We start from the raw sequence: 16,770 nt of genomic DNA, 5'->3' as shown, positions 1-16,770 counted from the left end.
TTGCCAAGTACGTTTACACATACAAGGAATTTGCTCTGGTTATTGGTGCAAACAATGAACATAGAAATATAAAAACGCAATAAATACAACATACATAGGAGAGCAATACAAAATAGGAAACCAGTATATATTTACTCACTGTTTACTTCTTATTTACTCACTTTTTACCAATATTTATACAAAGTAACATTTATTGTGACATAAACATTTCTGAATAAAAATATATAAAAGATAAAAGATATAAAAAGTGAAGTAAAAAGTGAAATGCTAAATGCAAAACAGTGAACAGTGTCAGATTGCAATATGCAATGTAATGCAGTATAATATAATATGATGTGATATAATGTGTTAATTTAACAAATTCTAGAGGTGTGGGGGTGGAACAAAAGTCCGAGTCAGGTGGGGGTCCCGGGCCTTGTTGATAAGGCCAACTGCAGTCGGGAAGAAGCTGGTCTTGTGGCGGGAGGTTTTGGCCCGCAGCCTCCTGCCCGAGGGAAGAACCTCAAAAAGAGTGTCACAGGTAAAGAATGTGTAATAATAACTACAATAATCGCATTAGTCCCACTTATATGCCTTCTTCTGTCTTCATCATCATTATCATCATAAGACTTTTAAACTCCTCTGAACTGCAATAACTCCACCAAACAAGCACCCTGGAATATTTGCATATTTGCACCAGCACCCTAATAAGCATATTTGAATATTTGCACTACTGCACAAATTGAACATTCATCTGTAAAGATATATATTTAGATGTATATATTATTATTTTCTATTTTAAATTTTTGATATTCTATTTCATTGTTATTCTATTTTATTCTTTTTTATTCTATTTTATACTATTTTTATTTTATTTTTTGGGGTTGAAATTACTGAGCATTGCTTAAAGAGAGTGTGTGACCCAAGCATTGCATTGACAGTGACTACTTCATGTTATCTCTGTTCATTTGACATTTGAATCTTGAATCATCATTATCATCGTCCAAGACATGGTTCCAACTGCTCAGGGGACTTGAAGAGCTCCATCCTGGTTTGTATTCATTTTTATTTCCAAATGTGTTTGGGAATATCCACCACTAAAGTACAATATTCACTGATTTGACATTGGCAAAAGGCTTTTGTTTGTAAAGCATATTTCATACACATATTCCAGAAACATGAAAAGCAACACTGGGACAAAATGATAAGAAATCAGATACAAATCTGAAAACACAGATTAAAACAACTTTCAAGCAAAATAAAAGAGATGTAAAAAAAAGATTAAATGAATAAATCTGCATAAAAATGGAAAATAAGTTAAAGGAGAAAAATTATCCAAATAACTTAGATAGAAATTTGTAAAATAATAAAAATAAGAATTAAAATGTTTTTTTTTTTATTTTCAAAATCCTGCTTTCAAGCAAACCAACCAACCCACAAACCAAGGGACACGTTGCAGAACCGGGGCTCAGAAGCTCTTCACCACATTGCAGCTAACCTGGACATACAAGCTTTCCCTGCCACATCAGCTGATCTTTAAATATAAAGGAATTTATTCATGAAAATGACAGGATGGTGAAAAAACCCACAGTCCTCCTGAGTGACATAAAGTCAAACACTTGTTAAAGCCACCATCTCAAACCTCAAGTGCTGTGGAATTAGATGTGGCACTGTACATCCCTCGCCAGCGAAAATGTGTCATAGCTTATACCAAAGTCAATATTAGAACAATTAGAGCCTCTGAATAGCAGCATTCATAGTCACTCGCACCCACACATGAGGTCATCTCCTGGAGTCGGATCATTCATGTGCACATGACACGAGGTGTAATGGGAAGGGGAAGTGGTGTGAGTGTTGCAGTAGTGAGCTGGGGCTGAGTTCAGGGGAAATCACCGGCAGCCTGAACACATTAGCGTTTACATCTCCGAGATGCTGATCTAATTTGTGCTCATGAAAGGAAATGAAAGGGGATTGCATTAGCGCTGATTCCTCTGCCAGCATGATTCACACGGTTTGAGTCAGCGACGACCTCTCCTTCCATGTCTATGCTGTGTCATCTGCAAGCAATCCACAGAACGATGACTCCCTGCCGTGTCCACGCTGAATGAGTGATACAGGTGGATCAGAAAACTAAATGTCTGATGACAATACCACATTCTCAGTTCTACTACAAATGAGAAACTGCAGAAAATACAGAGAGAAAAGAGTCCCAGCCTCGTCTTCACCCTACAGTTCATGATATGGATGGTTTGTATTTCAGTACAATAAGACTATTTTCAGATGATAGAAGGATTAGGAGATGTTTGTTATTCTACTGGGATAATTTTAAAAGGATAATTTTCTTTTACAAATACAACCATATTGTTGTTTAAGTGTACAGTAAACTTAAATTCCCTCCAGCAAACTACAGGTCTGACATAAACTCACATAAATCATCAGTGCTGACAGATAATGTAACAACATGGGCAATCAATACAGAAATAGATGTAGCTACAGATCAGCAGTGATATTGCATAGATGGAAGGATACAGAGGTTTGGACCGATGTTTAGTGGTTAATGGGTTTTTTTTCATTGGAAGGTGTCTCAGAAAAGTACATTTTATATCATTTGCAGATTATATTTCATGTTGAAATGATTATTTAACACTCTTCGACGGTACTTGATTGGTCCTGTGGTGTTTTCTATATCTAAAGACGTGATGGTACATCAACCCTTTAGCAAGTTAATTTAGCTGACTTAAATAGTTAACTATTTGATAAATTAATAAAGCCAACATCTCTCTTTAAAGTCACTTAAGGTGAAGCTATAAAATAATTGAATAATTGAATAATTGAATAATTTACATTTGTTATTTTGTATGACTATTTAAATTGTTATAATCCTTCCTCTCAGGGTTTTTTTATCTGACCTTATTGCATCACTTAATATTTTGCAATTTTCACTTCTTTCTTTCACATTTTGGTTATTGCACAGAGGTGTGGGGCAACACTCAATTAATTTTAGACCCATGTATTTTAGAAAAGAGCAATAAGACTCATAAAAGAGGTAAATGTAAAAGAAATTAGGGTTAGGGTTAAACAGACTGTTTATCAAGTCCCACATGTTGATACCTGAAAACCCATTTTAATACATTAATAACATGATGGGGATCCCAATAGGAAGTATAATATAACAAATCTATATGCACGCATTATATTAAAGCAGATTTCTGTTTATGGAGTAAAACTGTGTTATTCTCTGGAAAGGGATTTAAGTTGTTTCTCAAATATCATTCACTTTAAGAACATTGACAAGGATTAAATGAAACAGTAGGAACTTATTGAGTAACATTTATGTTATAATGATGGCTACTGATAAATTAATAATTGATTAGTCCTGGGATTTGTGAAAAGGCAGGAAATCAATTGCCATTTATGTCATGGTATTTATATGAAAAAGGAAGGTTAATATAAGATTTCTCTTCCTGCTCCTTTTTTCATTCATGGAATCTGCATAAGTAAATGGTAAATGGATTTGTATTTATATAACGCTTTTCTAATCTGATGATGACCACTCAAAGCACTTTACAGTACAGTTTCACATTCACCCATTCACACACACACATTCATACAGTGCATCTATTCGCAGCACTTAGTTATTCTATGGGGGGGGGCATTCGCGGGTTCAGCATCTTGTCCTTGGGCAAGACTTCGGCATGCAGATGGGTCAGACTGGGGATCGAACCGCCGACCTTCAGGTTGGAGGAAGACCACTCTACCCCTCAGCCACAGCCGCCTAAGTGTGTTGTTTGTTTTGTTAAATCATTTAGGTTAACACAGAAATCACGAAATTAACTAAACTAAATCTAACTGGAAGATGCTGTTTTTATTGAGTTTGCCTATTTTTTCATTGTTGCGTCATGGCATGTATACAGTATCCACTATTTTTAATCATGTGGAGTGGCTTATGTATTATAACTGCAACTGATTGTATTGCACTGCTTTGAGATTAATATTACACAAACATAAATTCAGGACAGAACTGATACGACTTATAATAAGTCCTGTAAATTATGCTCAGAGATGAGAGAGAGACATTGTTCAAAATAAGAGCAATCTGCACGGAGTGACACGGACTGAAATGAAAACCCACATAAACTACACAAAGCCATTTTAAATTGACTGCATGAATCTTAATGATGAGTTTCTCAGAGTTGTTCATTTGCAGACAGAGTAGGGTTGCCATCTTGTGGCAAATGTTTGGAAACAAAATAGCATCAACCCTAAAATTCAGATTTCATAGATCCTTGGTGTATGACTTGAACATCAAAATTTGAGATTTGTTATTCTCTTTATTTCTTGTTATCTTTATTATTTTAGAATGGTGTCAGTCAGTTGAGATTCATTTTACACATGATGCCTCCAAGTTCAAAATGTCGGCTACTTATTTTGCCGCAGCACGTCAAACACTGCTAAACTTTAAGGTTATTGTTAAGGACTCCACTTTTGTCTATTCTATGACCATATTATAAACATTGTCTTTGAATTTGAAACCTAATAGTATCCATAAGGATTAAAATAATTCAAATATTTGCAGTAGTCTGTACTGCTGTATTTTATTGAATGCTAAAAACACCAATTCATAAATACATCTCTGTAGAAACATGTGAATACGACAGAACATACAAGAAGAGGAAATTTAAGACAGCAGGTGTTGAGAATTCAAAAAGAACATAACTTCCAATATATGCAACAACAAAAAAGTGAAATCAACTTCTATCACCAGCTTCCATTCAAATAAAGCAGCCAGACAGGAGGCTGAAGAACCACACAGCTCCACGCCTGTGGAAGATCACGTTGGCCGGAGAGTAAAGCACAGACACTAAAAACAGGTCTGTATAGTATAGTATGGGAAATATGCGATTGCTGCAACAGCTTCGGACCAGTGAGCAACTTAAGGAATCCGCTGGGATCTAATGAAGATTTTGTGTCTTGTCAGATTCCTATGTTTATCAAGACATCCCTTAAGGGTGCACAGTGTATCCGATGGCAGTCACACTTCAAAATATGTCAATAATAAAACACAATATATTTCATCAAATACATTTTTAAGCACCATTAAATAAGCAAATGCACGCATGAGGTATTTAATGAATTTGCTGCACCATTAGTCATAGCAGCATTGTGACAGTCAGCCCACCAGCCCTCGATGCTGCCTCCACACTCATGTCTAACAAAAAAGATTAACGATCTCAAATAAAACAATTCAAAGCTCATCAATGTTTTCCTTTGTGTAAGAGTGTAATCCGTCATCTCACTTTCTTTTTCGCAGAAGAGTCACAACTCAGGATCAGCTCCAGGGTAGTGTCACTGAAGAATTATAAAACTTCAGCAACTGCACAAACTTATGCAAAATTAAGAGGAATTGTTTTTACTGCGAATGATGTAGAAGTTTGGTTACGCAGCATTTCATGTTACATAGAGAATATTTGACTCTACAGAACAACAGAAAGATAATGTAATGTTATGATACAGCCGATGTTATGTTGGGCATCAAACCATTCACCAGATGTAGAAAACCCAGCATGTATATATATCACTGGTTAATGTAGCTATTATAGACATTACAGCTGTACCAGATTCGTTTGAATGAATGTCCTGTAAGTGAATCCAGATGTAGATCCCATATTGCCTTTGAAGAACAAGAGAGTCATCTGGGTGAGGTTTGATCTCGTGCTGAAGAGGATGTATATTCTAAATTGATGCTCTGCTTTTCACTACCCAACTCTAGAAACCCCAAGTAGCACCCAGTAACATCAAACCTCAGCAGGTTAAGGCAGACACACAAGAATCGTATATCTGAAGGATGAGGCAATTACATGTTCAACAAATTTAATACTTACTGTGTTTTTACTTGTCATTCACTAAATATTTCATAACTAAGAATGAGTTTACAAGTCAAAAAAGGTTATGTCCCAGACTGACATGCTGTGGTGGTTTTGGTTAATCAGTTAAGCAGGGATAAAAGGTTATTTGAGGCCTCAGTGTCCTTTTGTTTACTCAGCTCAGTCTTTTATTCTCTCCGAAAAGTCAAGGGATCAAAATCCAAAAGGGGAAAATTGGAGGTTAGGATGGGATGTGAAATATCTTCTTCACAGAAAAGAACGGTCATGACCTAAACAGTGTAAGCTGTGGAAAATGGGAAAATGAAATCTTTCTAGTGCACAACACATGAGTAAAGTGTAACAAAGCGTTATCTGACGTGATGCTTGAATTGACTTCACGTGGATGACAGGGATTACGCTGATTTACTGGAAGGTCTTTGTTCAGCTGGCTTCTCCACACCAAAGTGCGTGTTTCACATCACATGTTACAGTGTGATTCGTGTTCATGCTAAATTCTAATTTGTGGAATTGTCCAGCACCCTGTGAATCCTGAGCTGATGTATTACATTATACTCAGCTCCTAGAAAACTCTTCGGTATTCTTGAAACTCCTGAGGTCCTCCGAGAATGGACAAGATCTGTGCTAATGCTCCAGAGCTATTTGATATATATTCCTTTTGGTTAGTGAGTTCTCTTTATACTGACCTGCAATATATTGTCACTTCTTGGTGTGTGTGCTGGATGTTTTCTGCAGAGCTTTTTATAAACAGTCTTTGTGCAGAGTGAAATTAGAAAACTTTGTGTTCATCCTACCTGATGCATCTCCGATGAAGATTTAATCAAAGTCAATGTTTTACCTTAAAATTAAACAGCATTTACTTGATTAGTATTCACATGTGTGGTATATATATATAATTTTAAAGAAATTACTTAACTAGTGTTATTTTTCCAAACATAGGAACAGGGGTCTGGTGAGCATCAACACAATCTCTAGACCCGAGATTGACAACTTTTCAAAATTAAAGCTCTGTGATTCAGCTCGATATAAAGCATTACATCTATAAAATAAACATTGTGCTTTTACTTTGATGACAACTTGCTGGAGAGGAAGTGTTTTGTAAATGTTGCCATGATAAGCACCAGCGAAACCCGTGAACATCTGTATCTGTGTTAGTCCGATATGGGGAAATAAAAATTTTTAGATTGTCAAAATTATCTGGCGGGTCAGATGTCAGGCCGACTCTGCTCTGGTTCATCCAAGGACATAAAAGAAGACACTTTTATCTTGGTCCACACGCTGAAGGCACAATCAACGTGTCCAGTTCCACTGCCCTGGTCATACGGGATGTGAACAGATAAATATTGTGCCACATGTTATTATTTTGTCAAGCATGACGCACAACATACAGACAACACTTGCAATGGAATGGTGTTAACATAGTTAACAATATGTACTGTATTTCATTAGTCTGTAAATGAAAAAAAAAAGTCAGTGATGGTCAAGTATACTGTGAAATACCTTTAATAAGATGTGTTTATGCTTCTTGCTTAAGTTACCAGTCAAATAGAAGTCTATAGCTGTGTCTTAATTCAAAGGTTGCATCCTTGGGAGACGTGGCCTTCTCTGCCTTCAAAGATGGGCTTTCCTAGACCACGAAGGCCGAACCAAAATGAAACGGTCTCATCTACAGATACTTTCTGTGTTTGACATTGCCAGTTCAATGGAGGATCCTTTGTCGCGTTGGCATCGGATGATGAGGGACCACGACCGAGGCGGCAGCTGATGATGGATTCTAACTGGCGGCGGTGGACAATGACTGTGGATTATAGTGGATCCCATCCTGATGCTGGATCGTGGTCTTGCTGCTGGCCAGAGACTGTGATTGCAGCGGGACTGCCTGACACATAGTATTGAAAAATGTTTAGCCTAATGGATGCTGCTAAAAATCCTGATGATGTTTTCTTACACCTGACATCTATTGCACTTCTGTCCGTCCTGAGAGAGGGATCCCTCACATGTGGCTCTCTCTGAGGTTTCTACATATTTTTACCTGTGAAAAGGGTTTTTAGTAGTTTTTCCTTACTCTTGTTGAGGGTTAAGGACAGAGGATGTCACACAATGTTAAAGCCCCATGAGACGAATTGTTATTTGTGAATGTGGGCTATACAAATAAAACTTGATTGATTGATTGATTGATTGAGTTCATCCCACCCTAATTGCTGTTGCCTAGCAACAGAACGAAAGTTGGACAGAACAAGAAAGTTTTCATGTGTAGTATTAGCTGTTCTGTCGATTGAAGCATGATATTGGACATCTTGTCACTTGCCAGTCTTTGGAAAGCGTTTTGTCACTGAAGCGAAATTAATCTTGGGATATGTTGGGAATGATCCAATTGAGACACAGCTAATGTTTTATTGGGAGGCTCGAATCGGTACCGGTTACCGAGAACACCTGTGACACTTTAACTCTCCAACTCAGTTAAACTGAATAAAAACTGGGTATGTCTATATTGCGTGATCTTAATCTTACAAAATTCCCACTTAAATGCACAATGTTATTTAAGCCATGGTACATCTTTAAGAGCAATATGCAAAGTAGTTATTTATGACTGCTTTTAACTTATTGCAGATTGTCTTAACTGTAATAAACACTACTTAAGAGAGAGTTACCTTATACATATAGCTTAGCATCTTTTGAAGAAGTTAAACTTCAGTGTCAACATCTATAGCCTCAGAAAACCTGTTTTCCTGTTGTTGCTAAAAATAAGGTCAGGCCAAATGTTTTTTGTTAGCGTTACATTCGTAGTGTAATCAATGTTTATGCATCCTCATCTGTGGTATGTGGGTATAGTATATCATGCTGGTTGTTTGTAAATGGTGTAAATATCTGTACACATTATTGTAACTTCTCAGAAATAGTTCAATGGACTTAACTTTGTCAACTTTTATTGAAAGTTACTTTACTGGGTATATATCCGGAGTGCATATGTAGTTTGCTGACTTATTGCGCCAGTAGCTCTAACACAGATCAGAGAAAAGTCCTACAAAGGTCCCAACAGCTGAAACAGAGCTGAGTGAACCTGCATTTTTCCTTCAGTGCAAGCTTGACATTTTTATCAGAACAGTGGCACTGTTTTTAACATGAGCTTTTATTTGCCATGATTCTTGTTAATCCCTGAGTCCTGTATATTTGATGTCAGTCTGGTATGTATCTCCAAATCTTGTCTGCATGGTCCATGATGACCTTAGCTCAGATCATGAGACTCTCGATTATCTCCACTGATGTCACAGGATCAGCTTGCGCTTGGCATCAGCTGTTAGATAATTTGGAATTGATTTGCATGTTGATCAGATGCTCAGTCGGACACTTTAGGATTTTTCTAATAATTCTAGATCTCTGTCTGCCAGGAGAGTCAGACGGAGTCACATGGAGAAGGTTAACCACAATACAAGAAACAAAAAAAACTTCATCCAACTGTCAAAAATGGGGCAGTTATGAATCAGAGATAAACTTGAAGGTACTTGGAAATACTCAATGAAGTTGTACTACTACAGGTGATAATAATGTTTTCTATGACCACCTGCATCCCCAGCATGGCCATCCGACCTGCCCTCGGACATATAGCACCAGATTTTGGTTCACTCATATTTGTATTATGCAAAACCACTTTCTTCACTGACGCAGCTCAACTGGTGCTAATGCATTTATAAAAAAAGTGCAGATATACTTTAGGGGGCGGCTCCCTGACCAGTGTTGTGCATTATATTTTTCATGAACGATGAACTGAACGAATCAGTTTTCATATGATGAATTTTTTTAAATCATCATCGTACCAGGCCATCATGTGAAATACCAGGAACTAGGGGAAATGTTTGTGTGGGATCAGAGCTCGTTCACGTGAAGCAGCCGGTCAGTGACTTTGTTGAAGAACAGTGGAAACAGTGAAAACACAGAGTTTCTCTCTGATCAAACCTGCGTCATGAGCAGAGCAGAAGCTGCAGTTGGTTTGTACCGAGCTGGAGTTTCTGTGTCCTCCTCCACTCTGCTCTCACTGTAACTAATCCACACTCATCACTAGTTCTCAGGACCTGATCAGTACAGTCACTCAGTACAACACAAGACGTGACGCTCACACTCAGGACTCAGTGTTAAAATGAGCGGAGCGACACAGACTCATGATCAGACAACATCAAATAATAACTAAACACGTGATCGTAAGTTTGTAACCTAAATCATCATTTTGGAACCGTGAACTTAGTTCAACATTTTTAAAGATTTAACCACGAACGTAAACTGGTTAATTTTAAGCGTGAATAAAGCGTGAATCAAATATGTTTTGGTCATAAGTCAATCATAATTTTCTATCAGCTCAATTTCATATAGGTCCCATATGAATATGTGACTCTGCATATATTTATTATTTATATATTGGAGAGGCGGTGGACTAGTGGCAGAAACTTGGACTATGGGCAGAAAAGGTCTCTGGTTCGTCTCTGGTTTGACTCCACGGAGAAACAACAAAAAGACGAACCTGGATTGATCTGTCCAAAAATCCCAGAGGATTCTCCCTACCCTGTCTAGCGCCCCTGAGCAAGGCACCTTACTCCCCCAACATCTGCTCCCCGGGCGCCGTACATGGCTGCTCACTGCTCTGTGTGTCCTGCACCAGATGGGTTAAAAGCAGAGGTTAAATTTCCCTCCTTGCATGAGTGTGCTTGTGCATGTCTGTGCATGTGTTTGGGACAAATAAATGTATCTTAATCTATCTTAATCTATTTGGTTTCAATTGTACATATTCTTATTTTTTAATGTTGCTTTTCTTTTTATTGTATTATTTACCTATTTGTTGTCTTCACTGAATGTTTACACTATTCCCTCTTTGCTGCTGTAACATAGTAAATATCTCCAAAGTGGGACTAATAAAGATATGTTATCTTTTCTTCTACTATGCAAACACGCTATTTTTACCTCTGTGCAGTGCCACACTATTCAGATTTTTTTTTTCCAAGAATAAGATTTATGTCACATCCCATGATGTGCACTGGCCACCCCTACGACAAGGTCTGACTCCGCTACTGTCAATTGGGAACACGTGCCTGACAGTTTGACTGGAAAGGTTACGACTTTGCCTGAGGAGAGCTTCTCATCGGCTTTATAAACCAGCAAGATCTCCCTCCCCTGACCACTGATCCTACAACTCACAGCAGAGGCTAAACTCACTTCGTCCTGCAGCATCCTTCCTTTCAGCAACCAAGAGTCAGAATGGAGTTTCACTACGCCACGGAGATGAACGGAAATCTGCCCATGGTCCCTAGATTGACCAAGTGCGTTGAATCTAAACAGGTTGATCTGTGCAAAGAGGAGAAGGACAAGAAGGAATCTGAAGTTTTGACCAAGACGTCTTGCATAGAGAAAGCTTACTGTACGATACTGAGCGAGCTTGGAGAGAACACTGAGCGGGAGGGGCTTTTACGCACACCGTTACGCGCAGCCAAAGCCATGCAGTTCTTCACGAAAGGCTACAAGGAGACGATCAATGGTGAGTACCCAAGGGACAACATTCATACATGTTACATCTCAATGGAACAAATCATTACAATTATATATTATACAAGCGAGAGTTTAATATTGGGTATGCACAACTTTTCGCAAAGGCTCGACATTATTTATGCCCGTGGGAAACATTCAATAGCGAAAGATGATAGCCCTTGTTTCAATGTTAAATCAAAATATACTGCAATATATTTTAAATTATTTCAAGACATTCGAGATATAACGAGTATTTCCATCACACAGATATCTTGAACGACGCAATCTTTAATGAAGATCATGACGAGGTGGTCGTTGTCAGGGACATCGATTTCTTCTCTCTGTGTGAACATCACCTGGTGCCCTTCTTTGGAAAGGTAACAGAGCTTTTCAGGCTCCTGGGGGGGCAGGGACATGTTTGGTTCTTACTCGTATTGTTCTCATGGTGCGCTTTGTTTCATTTTGTCAGTGTCACATAGCATATCTCCCAAACAAGAAGGTGGTGGGTCTGAGCAAGCTCGCTAGGTGAGTGGTGATTAAACTCTCTATCTGTCACTCTGTCCCTCTCTCTCACACACACACACACACACACACACACACACACATATAACCAGTGGTGGAGGAAGTACTGAAGTTTAGTACTTAAGTAAAAGTACAAGTACCCAGGAAAATATATACTTAAGTAAAAGTAAAAGTACTACATCAACAATCCTACTTAAGTAAAAGTAAAAAGTACTTACTTTTAAATTTACTTTAAGTATTAAAAGAAAAAGTACTCACGCAATGGGTTGTCTCAATGTCTAGGCTGTGCCATTTTGATAAAGAATGCAGATATAGCTACTGGTAATACTCATGCCTCTACAGATGTCACTACTAGTAATAATTATAAGCAACAACATTTGCAGGTATGGCCTGCCCCTTTAAGGAACGGGCCCAGAGAGTGACGTAGTTCACCTGGGTAACTTGCGCAAGAAGTGTGTGAATACGAGAAGTGAACGAAAAGTAAAAATACTTCGTTACATTCCACCACTGCACATAACCATTATTCACTTTTGTTTCTTCGTTTCCAGAGTTGTAGAGATCTTCAGCAGGAGGCTTCAAGGTAAAACACATCATGTCTGAATTTGCTTTGGTTTCTCATGATCTTTCCTGTCTCTTATTTCTGTGTTGCTTGAGCTGTGTTGTTCCTCTCCACAGTTCAGGAGCGTCTAACCAAACAGATTGCCTCAGCTATCCATGAGGCCCTGGAGCCTGCTGGAGTGGCAGTGGTGATGGAAGCTGCGTGAGTTTGAACTCTTTCAGCCCTCTACACCCACTTCTAATTTTCTCGTCTATACCTTTAGCTAATGCAAAAATGGTTTTCGACAGGACCTAATTGCAGTTCATCTGCATTTGTTCAAATAAACCCCTGTTTTGATCCTAACACAATCCACACTTGTATTTATTTGGAAAAAAAAATCCTCCAAAACGTTCATCACACATGTGAGGGGGTTTTACTGTATCATTCCTATTTATACTATATTATTATATCTGATTGTGGAAGGTCAATTTGCAAAAAACTGTTATTCTGAGTAAATAGCCTACAGTTTATGCACCAAATGAGGAGATATTATTATTGACAGTAAATACCTAAAACTACTAAATAATTGTGTGTCTTAGAACATCTGTGTGATACTATATACAATACAAATTGTCATGTAGCCACTAAGAAGATTAGATATGATTTGTGACCTAAACCTCTGTAAAAATGTTGCAACACAAAGACCTTCAGTATGCATCATGGGCTTTGGAATTTAACGCTAGGTTAAACTGTCTCTTTCATTTTTTCAGTCACATGTGCATGGTGATGAGAGGTGTGCAGAAGATGAACGCCAAGACTATCACAAGTGTCATGCTGGGAAGATTCCAAACAGATGCCAGGAGCCGGGAGGAGTTTCTGTCCCTGACTCTGGGGAAATGAGAGATTCTGATCTCAGAGAGCAGGTCTTCAGGGGGATAAGTCCACTTTTATTTTGTTTTGCCGTGCAACACCCTCGGATCTCCCTGTCCGCCAAATTATTCAGTGAAATGTTAGTTCATCCATCTTCATTTGGGGATGGCTGTCTTACTTACATTTTTAGGAGGTACCCAGCACTGGTCTACAGTTGAAATATCAGGTACAAGCAATTATTGTGAAAGTAATTGAAATATGAAGTCTATTAATTTGATTAGAAATTACATCTTACATACAATTAAGAGATACAAAGATTTAAAATATGAATAAAGCTGCCAACAATTATTATTTGTGTTAAGATATAGCGTAATATTTTAAAAACAAATCTCCCTCGCACCCTACACAGGGTCTTTATATATATATATATATATATATAAATATATATACAGTATATACACAAACACACACACACACACCTGTCATCTGCCCACCTCAGTGCTGGAAAATGAGAAACTCTGTGGCTACACCTAGTCTTTGCACAGGAGGGGCTACACCATAAATTGTGTGATCACTGACACGTCTCCTCCCACAATCAAGACATTAATCCAAAATATCCAAACACTATGCAAATTAAAACTGCCATATTGTGCTTTTGGAGCCAGAGCCTGTGCAGTGGTGACCAGGGGAAACCAGAACAAGCCAGTTGATAGTTAGCCATCCTCGGTTGTGCTCACTGTTGCAGCCTTGAGCACATCATAGTTAGTTTTAAAAAACGACCTTTACTGACCTCAGCTCTGTGACTGACAGGTACACAACCTGTTTCACCTTTCTGCACGGCAGCTAGCTGATTTCTGGGTTTTTTCTTTGGCTCCTCTCTACAGAGTAACTTGATCCAGTTGTGGTGGTTATGTGTTTACCTTTACTGGTCTTTGCAACACCCATAGACTGAATAGGCAACACCTTGAAGATGGAGGGAGGGGGAGGTGTCTGTAGGTGAAACACTTGTTTGGGTCTGAGATGCTGGTGCTAGTGCGACCTCTAGTTGCAGTGAATCTCATATTTATATATATATAACTTTGAAAGTAATTTTTAGTTGGTGTTTCAGTCATATTTCCCAATGTTAGAATTATGATTTCCTTGCAATGATTTAAGTTTGTTATTTCCCTTGATTCTTATTTATTATTTAAAAACATTTTCATTTGTTTTATGCTGGAATCTGAAATAATGGACTTATTATTGGCTGGTGTTCGATATGAACCGATGATAGTGTGCTATATGGTGCTATGTTTGATCACAATGGATTGTATTTTCAAATCATTTTGAGATATTTATATATCTGTACATTAAAAATCAATAAAGCTGATAACTCTTTCTGCCAATTGTATTCTATATTGTTTGCTTTGTTATTTGTCTTTTTGATTGAGCATTTATGATTCTATGGGCCTAATGATGCATACTTAAAATAATAGTGTGGCATTAAAGTGCTCTCGAATCTCCAAGTAAAAAGCAAAGGTGAGGGATATTTAAAAACAACAAATCAGCCAGCAAGTGGCGCTAATGCTCCACAACTCCCCTGTACATCCTCAGCAGCAGTATAAAGAGTCGCTTGAAAAAATGTCACCAACTTGAAAAGACTGAAAGTAAAAAGAAACTTTCCAAGAGCTACTTGAAGGATAAAAAGCATAAACCAACACAGAGGACGAGTGCACTCAGTCAAAAACACCTGTTGACCTGCTTATCAAGTCAAACTTGAGATGTCTGACCCATTCTCCAAGTTAAACCCTCCGAGCCGACTTATTAACACAGTAAACACATTTATTGAGAAGAGAGGAGCATCAACGGGAGAATGCATCGGTGACCGCGGCACTTCGGTCCTGGATCCTGAGGCTGGACCTTCACACAACGTAAGCAAGCAAAACTGTCTGAGCGGGAGAGAGGGCCGTTCACCCCCCCAATCCACTGTTCTGCTCAGAAAGACAGTTACACATCGCAGGCTGGGACAGAGAAGAGGAGCACCATGTACATTAAAGCTTTTAATCAATCATCATGTCTGACTTTGAAAAGAGGATGAACAGAAGTCATTTAGCAAGAGTTGGCACCTTCAATATATATGTTTTTAAAGTAGAAAAAAAAGGCTAATAGCAAATGCACATACACAAGCAGAACTGATAGTTTGGAAGTGTGGCTTGCATGAAAAGTTACATCCTGACCTCAAGTGTGATAAACATGTAGGCCACAAACCTTTGTTGCATAAAACTGCTTTTTTAAGCCTCCTCTTTAAATCTTGTAAAATTCCATAGATCGTCTCCATTTCTGTTTGAAAAGTTGTAGAATGTGGCTTTAATACAAAGATCAATGAATTGTTATGGAATCTATATGTTGCTAAAACTGAATTGGGACCTTATAATGTATAACAGACTGGGTTGCATCAGCTGTTCATGAATATATCTTTTTTCAATAGTTAGATAGTTCTTGCGAAGTTCTTTGCAATTACTAGATAGTTTCAGTTGCAAGGCTAAATTATAAACTCTATATTATAATATGAAGCTGCCAAAGGTTAAAGTTTTATGAGACCAAGTGTTTTTTTTAAATTAAGTGCTAATTCACTATAAATGTAGTTGTTTAAAAGGCACATCAGATTAACACTCATATAGTGATACATTCATCATATACTCAAGCTAGGATTATTGAGCTATTCTGTGGTATATTGTGTTGTTTCTGTGCAGTTTAGTATATAATCTTCTCGATTTATGCCACTATTTCACATATATCATTAATTAAGTATCAGGTGAGATGTCTACCATATGAAATATTTACACCTTGTACTCAAGAGTAAACATAGTGTAAATATTCAGGGAACACTATTCTGTCACGCTGTTACTTGTTCCGATTTAGTGATGTGTACATTTTTTAATTCACAAACAGCTGATGCAAACGATTGAAACTCCTTCTTGTTCCCTTTCAAAATTAATTAGATCAGTGTGTTTTCTGAAAAGCTGACATTTGGCAGGTACAAGGTTTTAACCCAGTGCCTTCTCAGGATTTAATGGTGAGGTGGTGAGCTATACTGTACTTGTGCCTGTTGGACCAGTGTGCGATCGTCTGTGCTTCAATCAGTCTGTTTTATTTTCTCAGAGAGGGACTGTGTGCATAAGCGGAGGAAGGTGCTTTGTTGTGCTGGGAGATTGATAAGTGGCGTAGCTGTGCTTCATGTTGTGCATTTCATTTACAGTACTGGGTCACTTAGCCACTTGATTTAATCAAAGTGTGTGCATTTGATTCTTTGGATGTTGGATATGAATAAGTTTCATTTCTAAAACGAGATCTCTCTTCTTCTCTCTTCTGAAATTTCTTAAAGGCGATTGAGGGATAACATATTATTGCAAAAATAACAAAAGATGAACAGAAGAGTGTGAGCTATCAGTTGACAAAAATAATATTTGCACATACTGGATGAACCCTACT

General features: G+C 37.9%; 1 protein-coding gene across 1 annotated transcript; it reads left to right on the top strand.

Moving 5' to 3' along the window:
• The first annotated feature begins 11,105 nt into the window (after positions 1-11,105).
• LOC133020915 (GTP cyclohydrolase 1-like) lies at positions 11,106-13,388 on the top strand. Its single transcript, XM_061087680.1, has 6 exons — positions 11,106-11,382; positions 11,640-11,749; positions 11,842-11,897; positions 12,443-12,474; positions 12,570-12,654; positions 13,203-13,388. Exons 1-6 carry the CDS (start codon positions 11,106-11,108, stop codon positions 13,330-13,332), a joined length of 690 nt encoding a protein of 229 aa, XP_060943663.1. The 3' UTR covers positions 13,333-13,388.
• The last annotated feature ends 3,382 nt before the right edge of the window (positions 13,389-16,770 follow it).

The sequence above is a fragment of the Limanda limanda genome, chromosome 15, assembly GCF_963576545.1.
Source record: "Limanda limanda chromosome 15, fLimLim1.1, whole genome shotgun sequence".
Taxonomy (NCBI): domain Eukaryota; kingdom Metazoa; phylum Chordata; class Actinopteri; order Pleuronectiformes; family Pleuronectidae; genus Limanda; species Limanda limanda.
Note: the sequence above shows the minus strand (reverse complement) of the source record. Positions and strands in the feature narration are given on the sequence as shown.

Coding starts and splice junctions, on each gene's coding strand:
- LOC133020915 (XM_061087680.1), top strand. CDS start 11,106: ATGGAGTTTCACTACGCCACGGAGATGAACGGAAATCTGCCCATGGTC. Junction 12,475..12,569: donor CTTCAGCAGGAGGCTTCAAG/GTAAAACACATC, acceptor TCCTCTCCACAG/TTCAGGAGCGTCTAACCAAA. Junction 12,655..13,202: donor GCAGTGGTGATGGAAGCTGC/GTGAGTTTGAAC, acceptor TCATTTTTTCAG/TCACATGTGCATGGTGATGA.